The 16,968-nt window shown below is 38.9% G+C and overlaps 1 protein-coding gene across 1 annotated transcript in view; it reads left to right on the top strand.

Moving 5' to 3' along the window:
- The window catches only part of BANK1 (B cell scaffold protein with ankyrin repeats 1), a 132,571-nt gene extending 118,853 nt beyond the window's left edge, over nt 1-13,718 (top strand). Inside the window, 5 exon segments of the mRNA XM_031066471.1 lie at nt 3,961-4,029; nt 5,154-5,338; nt 6,936-6,999; nt 11,508-11,557; nt 13,475-13,718. Coding sequence (XP_030922331.1) covers nt 3,961-4,029; nt 5,154-5,338; nt 6,936-6,999; nt 11,508-11,518 — 329 coding nt within the window. The 3' untranslated portion in view covers nt 11,519-11,557; nt 13,475-13,718.
- The last annotated feature ends 3,250 nt before the right edge of the window (nt 13,719-16,968 follow it).

Here is a 16,968-nt window from a genome sequence, read left to right as displayed (position 1 = left end):
TCAAAAACCTCTTGAGTGTCAGGCTGCCCATTTAGGCCTGATCAGAATTCCTGTACCAGTGTAGATGTGATTACTCATTTTCCTGCACTGATGCACTTAAAGCTGCTCAGTCTTTTTCCCTTTGTCTCCTCATGGTGTAGATGTACCCAGACACCAATGCTGCCCTCACAGGACAGCTTCTGGGACTTGAGCCTTTGTTGCCTTGCACCATACAGCCAACCCTTCTCCACAATGCCTGGACCTACCTAGATCAGATTCTTGAGCCATGATGATATGCTTTTAATCCATGCTCAGCTGCCTTGACTTGTGAAAAGAAAAAAGTCTGTTTACAAGGTCCCATTTCCTTAGTTGATTTCATGTTATGAGCCACTGGAATTTTTTGTTTTCATTTTGAATATGTGAAATATTTTGTATAAATTTTGGGAGTCTTCATTAATCATCTCTCACAAAACTTACTGGTTAGCATTGCATTGGTGACCTCTCTTGAGTCCTCATGCTGAGTGATGTTCGGTGTGTTAGCAAACAAAACAGACAAAACGAAAATAGATCTAAAAAATGTGAAAGAACATCTGCAGAGTTCTCCTCTCCTGAATAATAAGCATCATTCTACTATATTCCTTCCTTAGTATTCTCTGTGTATTTGTCATCTCTTGCTGTGCTACATCTAATTTACAATCCAATCCCTACCAGAAAAAAGAACTTAGAGGTTTTATTTGCCTAGGTGCTATGCATACACAGTTTAAATGTTAAAATGTTTAAGTAATGTGGAAAAAATTGAATGGACAAAGGCAGAAGTCTCTCCCTGCAAAATATCCTAAACAATAATTCACCCCTCCCTCTCCATTCTTCCATTAATCACAAATTAATTACATGATGATTCTAAAATGAATGAAGCAAAAACCTACAAAGAACAAGGAGGCAGCTTGCAAACCCACTGTAATTTGCAACTGAGTTGTGTTACTAAGTGAAACCCTAGTGTACTAATTAATTTGAATTATCACTTAGCCACGTGTTCATATAAAGATTTTGTTTTCCTGTATTTAAATTTTAAATCTTTCCTAAGGAAAACAGTAATAGATAATTTTGTTTGGAACATCAGCTCAATGAAGCTGATGAATAAATGCATCTTGAATTTCCTAAGCAAGCTGAAATCAAAATAGTGATATTTATTGATAGATTGTTTTAATCACTCCTTTGTGTTTGTGCTACTGAAAGTGTCAAGTAAGTATGTATTAGGTGTGATTAGCTCATATGTTCTTTCAGAGGGTAGGTTCATCAGTCTAGCTGTGATTGAATCACTAGTGCATAGTGGAAACTCTCATTTCATTTTTAGAGGTAATGTTGCCAATTCAACAAATCAGGCAACATCCCTCATAGCTGAGATGAGTAAAGTAAAATATAAATTAGAAACCATATCTTAGTTGATCATTGCCTCTGAGCTGATATGAGTTCTTCTCTCCCATGATCTAACTCGTCCCTTGTTTTGATTTCCTGTGTTCCTAATTATGTCACTAACCAATTTTTAAATGTCATAGTGCATCTGTGACTCCTTAATATTACAGCTTTGTGTTAGAAATTCAATTAATTCTGAAAATCAAATTCCTGTCCCTTTTGTCAACCTGCAGCTACTGTAAAAACTTTCAGTCTCTTTTTCTAGACCCTTTATATTCACCACAGTTTCTTGCAGTTTGTTACTATAAGATGGTCTTCTTAGTTCAGAATTATACACAAAAGACTTAGATTTCAAATTTTTCTAACCCTTTTGTACTGCTAACCATGAAGATATTAACCAAATTTCCAGCCTCATAGCATTATTTACCTGCATGTGCAGACAGCCTGAAACAACATCTTTAGTTAGTCTGAGATAAAACAGGCAATTCAGAATTCCTTGGATCCCACTCACTTTCCAAGACTTAGATTAGGGATTTTCCCAGAGCTTTGCATATTTGCCACAAAATTTGTATTTTGTCCCACTTTTTAAATGTTGTTTTCTGGTTTCATGTCCTATTAGAAAATATTGCAGTAGTTTCATTCTCTCTGAGTTTGCTTTGCTGGAAGACTATTGAGGTTCCATTATATTCCTAAAGAGAGGTCTTACTGCCTGAGACATAAAAATGTATTTAGGGCTTGCAAAGAACTTCATCTGTATCCTGTAGCAGCTGAAGAGAGGAGAAGGAATGAAGTGGAATTACTTATTAGCTCTCTCAGCCTCCTTTAATTCTGAGAAACTGCAACAGAAGTTTGTTGTAGACAAAAATTAAATGGCATGTATAGGGTCAGGACATTTAATAAGTAGATTTTAACTGGTACTTTAGCCAGTCATAACATGAGTAAAAGTCCAAAAGGATTCTCCTTCTGATCATACAGATGTTATTGAAGGGTGCACAGTAAGTATGATAGAAGTACTGAAACATTTTAATCAGACTATCTGTGCCAGACAGGCCCAGAAAATATATATATAGCCTTACTTGAAGGACTGTGACATTCTGACACTTTCAAAATTTGCTATATTAATGTCACTTTACTGAAGGAATATTTACTTTATCTTCCATTAAAAAAATAATGGAATATATCACTGTGCAAGATTACCTGTATCTTTTATTTCCCTACTGTGTTCAAGTAGTTCATAAGTAATTGGAATGTGGGAATGAAAGGGTGAATTGCCAGAGTTTTCCCTAAATTTATGGCAGTAGTACAGTGGAGTGTTCCTGCCTTTCCAGGCATTCCAGAAGCAGGCGTTTGTTTTCACTGACCTCACCCACACTGAATACTTGCTGCCAACTAAAATCATTTCAGCAAGATGCAGCACATAAAGTGGTTTTAACAATTTTACTTTTCACTGGAAGAGTAATTCCATTTCTGATTACTCCAACACTGCAAAACTCAGCAGAAATTTCAAAGCCTATCAATTAAAGTGCTTTCCAATCAGGCACATTGTTGAGTACGTCCCTTCTCCTCCTTATGCAGTAAAATTCAGGCTGCCTGCATTACCTCTGTGCTCTCATTGCTTTTATTTCATCTTTTAAAGGAGAATATTATTTCAAGTAGAAAAGAAAACACTGCAAACATACTTAGTAGGATTCTTTGGTAATTACAGAGAAGTATTTAAAAAGTTGAAATCTATCAGTGTTTGGCTGAGCTAGGGGCATAAGTGAGAGCGTGCCTGCTCTGCTGCTTCAGCAGAGCTCCCTTGGGCTGGGCCTTGGTCCCCAGGAAAATATTTGCTCCATTGAACTGGCACATTTGCTGCATTGCAGTGATGACAGAGGATTACTTAATTGGAATTATTCTAGGTTCCAGAATGTCAATTTGTGTAGTGAAAATCAGAACTGAGACTTGAGAGAAAGCAACTGCCACACAGGCTATGTCAGAAACTGAGCAATTCCCACCTTCTGGGTGTTACATATGCTGCCAGCAAAAGTTTGAGCGCTGCATTGCAGGGTGTATCCACTCTGGGCACTTCATAGGAGTGGGAATGATGGGCTGCTCTAACAGAGGGGCTGTGCTTTGCTGTTTCTAGTGCTTGAAAAAGTACACACAAACATACACACATCCTTTTTTCAGCAGTGTCACTATTCTCACCTGGTACTATTGTGTTTATTCTGCCTGAGTTTTCCTCATAAAATAAGGAACAGGCTAAAGTGTCTATACCATCTGCAGAACTCTGAGATTCTGCTGTTTCTTCTAGACACATAATATGCTAGTGTGATAAATCCTTTTAATTTTCTTCAAAGTGTCTTGTAATGGTTTCTGTAACATCAGTAATCCTGCCATTCTGTGCAACAGAACAATTTTTTGAGTAATTAGCATTAGACTGACAAGTGGGTTGAAAAATACTCTTTGACTAGAACAAAAAAATGTATTCCAGCCTGTTTTTATGAGTCTCCTTCCTTCATTGAGAATGTGATGGTTTCTATTGCCATTTTATTGCCATTCCTTATATTCCTAATTTTGTTGCAGTGTTCCAGCAAAAGGCCTGTCGAGTGACCAGTGACAACAGCAGGACATACTGCGAGGCCAGGAACCCTGGTACAGAATTTAATTTAGCTCTTTAACTGCCGTGATATTTTTCAGTGGAGCTAGCAGAGTTTTGCTGTGACTTGATTTTGGGTGATTTAGCATCTGTTTTGCCACCTACGATTTATATCCTTAATGGTATTGCAGCATTAAGAGATCAGATTAAAGAAAGAAGACTAAAAGTTATAGTCTTGTAGGAAAGATTTGTAGAGTCAGAATTACTTTACACTTTTCTGTTTCCCTTCATGATTGTGATTAAAGCCAAGGCAAGGAAGGACAGGAGGGCTCAGCTGTGCAGTAATTCCAGCCATGGAAAGACAGAAGTGGGGAGAGCAACAGTTCTCTTCTGGGTACCCCAAGATGCATGTAAAGTTGATTACTTGTGGCAGTCCAGTTGTTATTTGAGTTGTAGCACATTACAATGTTGCTGCTATAGATTACATTAATGGTACCCCTTTGAACAATCCTTCCTTGCTTGAAATGAAGATAGCGGTGCATGATGGAACAGAAAAACTGACCCAAATCATATTGATGGATTAAACTTTTATCCTGGCCACACTCCCCATGCAGTGAAATGGGTGCAACAGCCTCACAGAGGGCTCAGAGCCCCTGTTCCATGGCTGCTCATGTGTTCTGCATCAGCCATTCCAGTATCTCCTGGGGAGAAGCAGTGCTACACCTCCCTGGAGCAAGCTGTGAATCTGATAATGCCCATCTCCCTTCAGCTGTGTATGTACCATAATCTCCAGGAACACTGGGCTGCAGTGTTTTCTTGGTGCTGCAATCTATTTAATAATGTATTTCCTTCCTTGGAGGAAGGCAATCTTTTAAAAGTTCATGATGCTTCCTGACCAAATTTTATCCACAACTTTTGCGATATGTAATGTGTGATGTTGAAGAAGAAAGGATAAAAAGGTGCTGTGGATATTTTCTATCGCAACCATTTCCTTTAAAATGTCAGTACTGTAACTGTAGTGCTAGAAGGAAATGATTTTATGAACCAAGACTAATGGAGAATCCATGGACCAGGGCAGTAGTAATGAAAGAAATGTTTGGGATGCTGCTCTGCTGCAAGAGAGTAATGGTAGAATCCTCACTGATTTGTTGCATTTCTCACTTTGTACATTTTGTTGTAGAAGCACACAGAGGCCACACTGAGGCAGTAACTTACAGCACTGTGGTACACAAGATCCCTTCTGAGCAGGAAGAACTCATCCACTTGCAGAAACAGGTGAAAAATGGGGCAATTTCTGTGGATGAAGCCCTTGACAGATTTAAACAGTGGCAGAACAAAAAGCAGAGACTACCATCCACTCAACAGGTATGAGTTTGAAATTTGTTCCTTGATAGAAATCTTGTTCAGGTGTTCTAAAAGCAAGTTCTTGTGTTTTGGCTCCTGCATATGAGGTGAAAAGTAATAATCATGATTTCTCTGCAAATCAGCTCCCAAGAAGCTTGCTGGTTATGGTTCTGAATCTTCTAGATACCTGTTCCCACTGTTGGTTGAGAGGTTTTCTGAATTTGGTTTAAGTCCAGAGTTAAATATGCTGTTCTCCTAAGACTTGTGTTTTACACTGTTGGGTGATGTGCATCTTTCATGAAACCACAAACCTTATGTCACCAAACCAAATGTGCTACTAAGCAGTGTCAGCTAAAAAAACCTGACTATATCAAGCATACATTTATTTTGGCAATTACAGTGTATTAACTTACACCAGGCTTTATGCCTGTCTGAAAGAGTTGAATATACTTAGTGAAATCCACAATTGTTGGCAATGCTCTGCAGCTCCTTTGTATTCAATGTATGGAGCAAATTGAGGTGCACAAAAACAGGATTTACAAAAGCCCACACACTGAGTCACTGAAAGAACTGCATCAAAGCTGTAAGTCATGGAGAGGAGATTTGTTAATTACTTCTAAAAAGACACATGGAGGAAGAGGTTATGCCCTTGTTTTATATGAGATCATGCCTTAACAAAAATAATTTCTTGTTGTCCTTTATGTCATTTAGTAGAGAAAGGAAAAGCAAAGCTAGTCTGCTGCTTTTCAGAGTGAAAGAGCTATCAGATGCTGCCAGCAAGGAGAGTGCTCTTTGTGTTTGCATCTACTTGAAAATCTGAGCTTTGTCATCACAGTGGAACACTTAACAGCAAAAGTGCAAGGGCCCGGAACAGTTTGAGGGCCCTTTCCCAATCTGGGCACCAGCAGCACAGCACTAGGATGCCACCTTCCTAATCCATCTGCAGCCAAGCATGCAGATGAATTGCTGGTACTGCTCTCAGTCAGGGGCATTTCTGGTGGAGGAAGATCATATCTAACCTCTACCATGATAGCAGCACCAAGTTATAAGTCTTTCTTTTCCTTGGTGAACTATAAGATATCCATATTTCAGATATAAGATATCCATATCCAGATTTACTTGGCCTGTTTTCAGTGCTTCAGGAAAAAAGCTGCTTTGTAGTGGTGGTTTTTACCCTGCATTGCATGTGTGAGTTCTCTTTGGTATTGCTCCGTAGAAAAGTCCTTTCTTCTTAGTCCTCTATAAACATGATGAACTGACTTCATGCTGTCACTGCAGTTTTTTGTCCTTCACTTGGATTTTTGGGGAAAAATTGCTTTTCCAAAAAAAACTAAAACAACCCCAAACAAACAGAAAAGAACACCCAAGAATCTGTAATGTAATGCCAGAATCATTTTACGTTACTGCTGGTGGGGATAACTCCACAAGAGTCTTAGATAAAAATGCTAAAATTAGCATCATAAACATTTTTTAGTCCTTTAAAATTATTTTCCAGGAGAGAGATGCTTGGTGTTCCGAATGCTACAGAATTCAGCTCTTTATAGTCTTACTGTTTCTACAGTAAACTTCCAATACTGATTTCTGCTGCTGGTTTTCTGCTTGCTTTTTTTACTTACAGGAAAAAGTTCATCACCTGACAGACACCACTATCAGAAACAGACAAGAAAATGAAAACCTGAATGGTAAGTTGTTCTTTTTCTGCCTTTAAGGACTCTGAAGCCGTGAACTGTAAGTGTAGTGCAGAGGTCTGATCCAAACCCTTTTGGATTGGGCATTGAATTTGTAATGAACATTTTCTGTATCTGATCACATTTATTTTAGCATAATCAGGCCTTTAGCAGTGTGAAGATTTCATCCCAAAGATGAACTCACTGCGAGTTAATGGGGCAGAAAATTTACCAAGTCTCTGTGGCTCAGCTTTTCTGTAGCCTATTTCTTACTGCATCATCAGAATTTGGGTAGATGGCTTCTTTAGAACAATTTGCTTGATGACTTCAATATCTTATTTGTAAATCAGCCATCAATTTGCAAATTCTTGATGAACTTTCTACGGCTACAGCAGTTTTTGTGAGTATTGTGGTCATTATTTAAAACAGTACCACTGGTGATTTAAGATGCTTTTTTCCCTTTTGGGATAAAAAAGGGATTTTTGGGGTTGCCTTGTGCAGGGCCAGGAGCCAGACTCTATGATGATTGCGGGTGCCTTCCAACTCAGAATATTCTATGACTCTTTGTGATTGAATATCATCTACAATAGTATGAAGCATCTGCTTTTTCTGCAAGTGGTTTTCTCTTGCTGTTGCAAAAAGAATCTATTAGAGGATATTGGTTTTAGGCCTTTGATTTCTGTAAACTTCAGTACATATGCTGAAAGGAAAATTGTGGTTTTTTCACATTGGAATTAGTACCATATGTATATCTCTGTTAAAAATTATGACCTAAATGCATCATTTCCTTACTGCAAGAGAAAAAGTACTGCTTTCATTATTCTCTTAGACAGCATTGTGTTTATGTGAACTTGTGAGGTACTGTAATTAATTAAGGGAAATTTCTGGTGGCCCAGTAGCAGCTCTGCAGTCCAGATATTTCAGCTTTAATATCCTCTGTGGCTGGTAGGGAGGCAGTGTCCTGAGTAAAAGCCTTCACAAGGTGCTCAGAGCCTAAGGGCTTGGGATTACTGCAGCTCATGAGAAGATGAGGGTGACTCTTGAGAAGTATTTGTCTGCAGGGTTTCGTTTTAAGGCCACAGCATCAGTCCTGCCTCTGTGGCTGTCCTGCTTCTCCAGAGTTCATTGTTGAATCATACCAGCAGAAATGTAGTATCACCACCAGAATTGTTAATTTTGTGAAATTATCCAGTAACTCAGATAATGATCACTATATTCCCTTCTGCTCCTGACCTCACTGCCCTCTCTTACACTGTCATAGAGCCTGGGATGCATATAAATCAGCAGCTTTGCACTGCAGAAATACAGGGGGAAGAATCATTATGGTCTGTGTCCAAACACAGAAATCAAATATTTCAATGCTTGAAAAAAAAAAGGACTTCCTCTAGAACTGAAGGCATATCAATGGCAAGAGTAAACAAGGATTGCAGAGGGAGGATATCTACGTCCAGACATAAATTCTCTGAAACAAAAATGACAGTCACCTTCTCCTGTCCTTTGATGTTCCTAAGGAAAGCAGACTAGAGAGCATTCATTTGAGAGACATTTTGTTTCACATATCATTTAGTAAAGTGGCATGTGTGAATATCAGCTGTCCTCAGATTTATTCTAAGAATGCTAGTTTTTACATGTAGATACAGACTCTCCCTGCTGTACCTTTAAAATCATGGGCCTCCTTCTCTGGATTCCATGTTTGAAATCAGGATTTGGATAGTCTTTTTCATAGACAGTTTTTGAAGTCTTGATTGAGGATTTAAAGAGATCACATGTGAAGTCTGTTAGAAAAGGAATTTGATTTTATTTTAATGAGAAAGGAAAATATCTCCTAGAAATTAGTATGGAATATAATTTTTAGTTTCTTGATAAGTTTGATCTTGCTTCCACTGTAATGAAGTTATTAATGAGAGTGGCACTCATTTCAGTCTTCCATTATAACATTTGATGCTATCTCAAAGTTCATGTCTCATTTTGTAACAGTTTAGTATAGGACCGAATAATGCCCTAAAAAATAATCAGCTGCAAAGCAAAAGGTTCTGCCACTCTTGGAATGAAATGTCTACAAACACTGTTTTCAGAACAACTAAATAAGGCCTAGGGCAGGGACAATGCTTTAGCTCAATACTGTATAATACATATCTGGTCTGACATGTAGACATTGATAGTATCTTTTTTTTCCCAAGATGTTAGCCCACAGACCAAAACCAACAAAAACAAATACCTTAAATAAAATCTCAGGGAAATACATAGAAGATTTGTGGACAAAAGCTCTACTTTTAAATCTGAGTGGAGATTTAAAAGATTTTTAAATCTCCATTCAGATTTTTCAGGGTGCACCGCTGAAGTACTGAACTAGAAGGAGCCTATTGTCCATGGGAAACTTGATCTTTGAGCAAGGTTCCTTAGGCTTAGGTAAGGCTGGAGAGTGTTGGGTTTGTGCATATCCACCAATACAACAAATGGCAGCAGCTGAGACAGTATTTAGGCAAGGATTACTAGACAAGTTTCCTATGAATTCTAAAAAAACCAACACAGCTTTCATGTGCATCCCACATTCTTACTTCGTAGAAATGGGAATATTTCAAAACCTGTGTGATGCCTACCTACATCACTGGGCATTTGAATTACCTATGTGAATCTCAGCCATTTCTGAACGTGGAATTTCAAAATCTGCCTACTATTGCAGTTACATTATGGCACCTTGTGTGTCACATCCCACAGATTTAGTCATCTAGCCCCTAAAAATATGCACAAGCTTGCAGAAACTACGTGAAATGCTTTGTGTTACTTGTAGTTAGCTATCCTCTCACAGCTAATCTCTGTAGAACCTTGAACTTGTTTGTTAGGGAAGGAAGTGCCAGGTTCCTCACCAAAACTGGGAATGACTGATGCTCTGTTCTCCAGGCTTGGCATAGCAGCAAGAACTGAGTGTTAGGTGTCCCTGCTTCATTGCTAGGTAATGAGCAAGACAGAGGCCACAAAGGACAATCTATAACTCAGCTGGACTTCAGGAGACAAATACTGCATTAAGCAAATGTTAAGCTTGATTTATTATTACTGGTGGTGGTGTTGCTACAACTGTTATTTTTTAATGCCAGCAGCTTCTATAATGATTGAAGGTAGGTCTTGGAAAAAAAGTTAGATGTTTTAGTAGTCTTCTAATGACAAATATACCCATGGGACAAATGAGCAATTCAGTCTTTGTTTCATCTGTTCAGTCTTGGCCTCCCTGGCAAGACTGGCAAGGTAAGTGGCCTGCTGTGGAGAGGTCAAAGTTTTTTCCACAGGCTACTCAACTGCAAGCATTTATTTCTGAGCTGTTAAAATCAGTAGGTACTGACACTGAACATGGCCTTCCTATCAAGAAGGGCAACTTTACTAGCTGTTGCTGTAGACATTTTAATACTGACCAGCTCCTGCAAGGTCCTGTGAGTAGCCAGGTAATCCACTGCAGTAAAGGCATCCCCCACAGAATTTCTTCTGCCACATTTTGATTTCCAAATTTGTAGGTGCCCAGCTTGCTGCCAAAGACCAAATCTCTTTCCCATCTTGATCCAAAAAACACCCAGAAGAGCACTATGCACATTCTACAAACTGGCAGGTTATTGATTACATTTGCTATCCAAAATGTCTGGCTTCATTCCCCAGCCCTCATCAGTGCCTTGTTTTTAGTCCAAGTTGCTAACAGATTGCTTATTCATCAGTTGATGCCTCTCCAGCTTGCAGGTTGTGTCTAAGTAGAGTTCCCTGAAAACTAAAAAACACCCCTTATTTTTGAGAACAGTTACCAATTTCTGTTTTCTCTGCTGGGTCAACAGGAAGATGAACAAAGACAGACCCTAATTTTGGCATTTGGATTCACAGGCACTAAAACTTTAGTCAACTTAGCAAAGTTGAAATAACATGGGATCCTGAAAGCACATATAAGCCTTTGTATGTTTGGACAGTGAGAAAGTCATAGAAAAGGTGCTTTTTTCCTCCATGGCTTTAACAGTATTTCAGTCAGGACTTGTAGTCTTGAAAACACTTACTTGTTTGTAGTTTACAACACTGTCCATTGGACTTGTGAAGGAATATCTTTAGCCTGGCTTATTTCCAATTTCTTGAGCTTCACATGATGCTCAAAGTTTAAATCTAGAAAATAACAAAAATCAGTTTCCTGCCTATTTGTCACCAAGTCAGGTCTTCATGAGGCAAGCTCACAGTCCTACTGCTGACAGGAGTTCACCAAGACAATGAATATCCATGCAGCTCTCACCTCTCCTAGTTGTCACCAAGAGAGACCACCCTTGCTGTTGGGAGTAAGATTTGTACAAAATCCACCTCATGTCATTCTCCCACACAACAACTGCTTATTTCTGTGAGTGTCTCTTGCTCCCCTGCTCCCAGGGACATGTGCTGTCTTCATGTTTGCAGTAAAGCACAAAAAGTGTAGGAATGTGTTTTCTGAATTATTCAACTTCAGAAAATATTTTGCACTAACTTATTGATTTCAATGATTATTGATTGCATCTTTTTCTTTTTAGTCTACAACTAGGAGGCTCACAGACCTGGAACAGATGCCTAATTACCCCAGGTAAGAGCAGGTATATGGGTGTACACACACACAAATGTTTTTTGTCATGGAAACAAACACCTGTCAAGGTACTTTCCATCAGAGTGCATTTGTGTAAGAAGAGGGTGGAAGTACATCTCAGACAGAGGCTCTGATTTCACAAGATAAACTATTGTCATCACACAGTCTGGTTTGTACTAGAGCTTCTTTTTTATCAACTATCAACCTACTCTTGTTTAGTGCAGGGCAGATTAGCAAGCAGTGAGGCACTGAGCTCAGCTGTGGGTGCAGCTGAAGAGAGTTCCTGACAGTTATTGCCACTAAGGCAGGGTATGCACCTAAAAGCTGTATCAGAGACCAGTCCTACATCCTGATTTCACAAGCACTATCAAACATACTGAATAAAGTTGAAAACCATAGATACAACGTGTTCAGACTAAACACAAGACCAATAGTCTTTTCACTGCTGGGAAGCTTAGAGGTTCCCTGTCTCCATAAACAGCAGAATTTTCCAATGGTTGTGCTAATGAGTTCCTTGGGTTTGGGGCATCTAATGACCTCTATAATAGTTGAGGGGTTTAATTATTACCATCTGCTACGTGTGTGCTTCCATTTATACTCATTATATTACTATTATATTAGGATATTGTTATAGCATTAATATTTTTGTTGTTATTATTATGTAATATTATTAATATTATGAAGTAATATTAGTTCACAGTAGCAAACTGATGCAATTTATTCCTGAAGACAACTGTAATTTTAAAGGCTTTGTTAGCTAAGTTACTGTGATTCAGTTTGCCTCTCCAACTTTCCCAAGTGAGAGGAGTGCAGTGTGGTACTGTTGTTATTTGTTTGAACTGGAACATGGATTCTCTTCAGTGGGGTCTCTTCTACCACCCTACTCTCATGTGAAGGAGAGGGAAGTTGCTTCTTGCAAGAACTGTGTGTCCATGTCTCATTTCTGGAGCCAACTGCTCACTGGAGTGCAGTGTCCACACCATAGAGCAATGGGTACCTCCTCTGCTGCTGCTTATCCTCTGAATCACTTCTTCACATCCCCCCTCTTCAGAAGTTCTCATCCGAACAACAACAACAAAAAAAAACCAACAGCAACTAAAAAATCTTATGATCTGAGCTGAAAATGAAAAACTATTGCTCCTTCTTCAGGAGGCAGCTTAACTCCTACATGGGCATTCCTAAAGGAGCTGTTTCCTTGAGTGGAGATGAAGTCACCTACACTTAATGAGTAAAAAGGGTTTGGATTTTACAGGCTCTGAGGCTGGAGAAAACTATTACAAAAAAACTGGATAATATCAGAGATGCTTATAAATTCCAGATTGCTAAAGTGAGATGAATCATGCAAGGGGAGAGGGGGAATTACCTCTGGGATGAGAATAGGTGATTTCTGTCACTTTAAGAAAATAATGATAAAGTAGATGTGGGAGACCTTGCAAATACAATTTATCCAGAACATTCAATATATTCTGTTTGTGAATTATCCACATCAAACTGCAAGGTTCTCCTCCTCTGCAAACTATAGACTCTCCATAGTCTTCTTGCTGTTTTCTGTCTTCAGATTGGTTCAAAGAAACCAATTCTTTTTTTAAAGACTAATTTCAGGGAGATTTTTGAGTGTTTGACTGTTACAAAAAATAGCAGATACACACTCAAGACCTACCTTTCTATTGCTCCTGTTTTTACTCTCCAGACAGTTGAGTTTTCAACTCCAGTGCAAAGTTCTTAGCTAACTTAGCTAAGAATCACTTTTTCTTTACACAAGGTAGGAGGAAGATAAGGGAATTGATATTCAGCTGGGGGACCTGAAGGAACAGGATGGTTTTGATTCTCCACACTCATTTCAACAAATACACTTTGATCTTGTTCTAAACAAACCTGACCTATGGAATAACAGGCATTTTTCATCATTACCTGCAGTGTGACTCGCCAGCCAGCTACACACCAGTTTCCTCTGCTTGGCATCCCACACATGTTCCAGCTGTGCCCTGACAGCCTCAGGCTCCAGCCCATCCTGCTGTGACACTGCCATGGGATCACTGCTGTACTTCCTTGGATCCTCTTGCCAGGGCCAGCTCTGGAAGACCAGTATCACTAAAGCAAATTAATAAGGTTTCTTGTAAAGTCATCACCGATTTTACGCCTTTTTCTTTGCTTTTTTTTTTCCCCAAGATGACAGCTGACAATTTATATAAGGATGTATTGCGTGCTTTGGTTAATAATTTTTGAAGTCATTTCAGTTTTTCCATTGTGCTTGATAAGTTGTTTAAAAGTAGATTTTATGCACAAAAGAGGAAGATTGTAAAAGGCTATAGCGATTATTAAGTGAAAGTAAATAAAATTTAGCTTTTGCTTTTTGTTGAAGCATTTTTATATTAACTCTGTATAAAAATTTGTTTTTACTAGGAATAAGGGTATTTCATCATCAGTTTAAATAATTGCAGTCACATTAAAGCTAATTTCTTAAGCCAAACTTTGTAAACCAGTACTAATTACCTGCTAACGCATTAAAGTGATTCCAAGAATTTGGTTTACAAGGAAATTGTGTTTTGTTTAGTACGTTGACCAAGGTAAATTATATCCAGAACAAAACCAGTATTTTCTGCTGCATTAACACAACAACAGTAAAGAAATATGTATGGTTAATGGGTATAATGGTCTGCCTTCCCATAGTATTATTCTACAAAATTTATGTGAGCATATGATGATACAAGAGTGTGTAAGATGACTTGCCCTATTTCATGCACAAAAACAAGAAAAAAAATCTCCTTAATATAAATACGTTTTCCTCCTGAACTACATGTTAAAGTGACACCCAAATTTGGAAGAGGGGAGTGGATTTGAAGTTCAAGCCCTCAAAGCTCCTATTACTTTTCCAATCCCAATACATTATTGTGCCAAGTGAACTATTAGGAATAAAAATAATCCAAAAAGCCAATGTTTAAATTTTAAAATGATGCCAGAATCTTGAAAGCATGTAGATTTAGACTAATTAAAAATCTCTTTTCTATTTTAAATGGGTTGATTAATCATTTTCAGTAAATTATTAGTTCTCTGGGGAAAACCTGCATTTCTGTTAGAAACACTCCCAACAAATACTGCAGATGTATTGCTATGAAGTCATAAATATTCAGTGACTGGTGTATTAGTGTGGCAACATAGCTTTGTGTACCATACACAAAAAAAAGCCCTGAAATGTGCAATGTATTCCAGAGCTGGAAATATAGTCAGTGTCTGTGAACTGAGGGCCATGAGGCTGTCAGGCTTTATAGGGGAGAAGCTGGGATGTTTTAAGACTTACCTGGCTACATGGAAAATGGGAGTGGGGAGAATTATTTGGAAATCTAAATGAATATAAGCTGTTTTTTCCCCCTTAAGAGGGCCTTCTCTCTCCCCTCAATAATATTTTTATTCTATATAAAATATATAACATTTATATCTTACAAACCTAGCTAGTCAGTGTATCCGCTGGCAAGCATTCCTGAGTTGACAACATATAGATGGAGAAGTAAATACAAAAAATGAAAAGGTTCTTCATGTTGGTACCTGCTGTCTTTTCTGCCATTTGTTCATTTGGGTTTTGTTTCTATAGCAGAGGAGATGAAGGGACCTTTTCTGGGAGGGGGTCAGTCCTCCCAAACCTCCAGGCAGGATCTGGATGCTCTCTGTGCTGCCAAAACCTCCAGGCAGGATCTGGATGCTCTCTGTGCTGCCAAGGGAGAGGCTGTGGCCCAGTGGCTCCTGTGCTCCAGTGAGAGGGCACCTGGACAATGCAGAGAGTTGTGGTCAATGGTAACAAACTACAAAACTGGAAATTTGCAAAAATAAAGCACAGTTACATCAAGGAAACAGTATGTTTTTTCCTGGGGAAAAATAGAGTGTAACAATCCAGCAACACTGCCAAACACACAATGCAGAAGCCTGAGAGTAGCTCCCCTCAGGAAATAGAAGTTCACTCTGTGTGCATGTGTATTTGCATCTCTAATGTGACACTCCACAGTTTCCAGCCCAGGAGAATTTAGGATTACCCATAACAAAGCAACTCCTGTTCTCTGCTTCTGCTGCTTCATCCAAGCCCTGCTCTGGGCATCCCAAGTAGGGCAGCACCAGCATTACAGCTTTAGGCAGCCCTGTTTTACAAAAGGCAAGAGTATTTTCAGCTCTACTACAGAAAGCACAGCCTCGAAAGGATGCAAGACAGCAATAGGGAAGACTTGCAGTTGTCACTTTAATGAAGAACTACTTCTGCTGCACCACACATATTCTTGGTTCATCACTCTGGTCTCCTCTGACTCTTAATATTATAATGAAGAACATCAAAAACCGAAACCAAACAAAATACATCCCACCAAAACCCAGATCAACTCTTGCCAGTCTACAAAATCTTCCTGAGAAACTGTGTGTCATCCATAAAAATGCAATTTCTATGGTATTAAATTCCACAATGGCTAAGCAACAAGTTGAAAAGAGGGCTTTTGTTCATTCGGGTTTTGTTTATACACACAGAATTCCCACCCACCCATACTTTGAGGCAGTCAGCCAAAACCCAGAGGAGAAATGAAGGGATGGATTCCTTTTTTTCTCTCCAAAGGGAATTTCTTCATCTCAGCATAGTTAATTTGTTCAAGCTACAAGTAAAATCATTATATTTCTGCAAAAAGAATGGCATCTGTTCCCCACCCCTCTCATATTCAGTGTTCAGTCTGTTTGCTGCTGCAGGATTTCCATACCTTTCCTCAAGGTGTGCCACTGAGCTTCAGACTCGTTTCTAAACAGACATTCCAACACAAAGGAAGTCCTGAATTCTTGCTAACCCATGTCCTTCACTAACAGGGAACATCAGTAACTGCCTGTTAATCAAGTAAATCACACGAGCCTGAGAGCCTAACTGGGGCAAGATCCCTGTTGTAGGTGCTCTAAAAGATTAGCTAAAACAGCTAAAATATTAGTTTCACTTATAAAATATTAGTTTCATTTCATTGGTAAGCTAGGGCCAAGTTTCAGTAAGCTTCAGTAGCCAACCCATCAGCAATAACACCACTCCACTCTTCCAGCTGGCAACGTGTATTCTATTAAACTTGAACCAATAACTCATTGAAAAATAAATTCTTTTAACACAGTGACATCCAGGAGAAAGGGAAACAATGCAGAGAGATCTGCAGTGACTGCAGTTATCAGCAAGTTTGATCTGCCAGGAGCCCCATTACAGGAGAGGTTTCAGTGAGGCAGCAGTGCTCAGGGACTGCCCACTTTTGCTGGGGTAACTCACCATCTGGATGTGGCCTGTCATCCATGAAGGGGTGGCATGGCCTTGCTGGATGTTCACCCTATAAAAAAAATACTCATAGCATTTCAACACCAGTGTAACATGCAGCAGACTGAGAATAAATATCAAGTCCTACCTTCATTTTACT

This window comes from Geospiza fortis, unplaced genomic scaffold, assembly GCF_000277835.1.
Source record: "Geospiza fortis unplaced genomic scaffold, GeoFor_1.0 scaffold11, whole genome shotgun sequence".
Classification (NCBI taxonomy): Eukaryota; Metazoa; Chordata; class Aves; order Passeriformes; family Thraupidae; genus Geospiza; species Geospiza fortis.
Note: the sequence above shows the minus strand (reverse complement) of the source record. Positions and strands in the feature narration are given on the sequence as shown.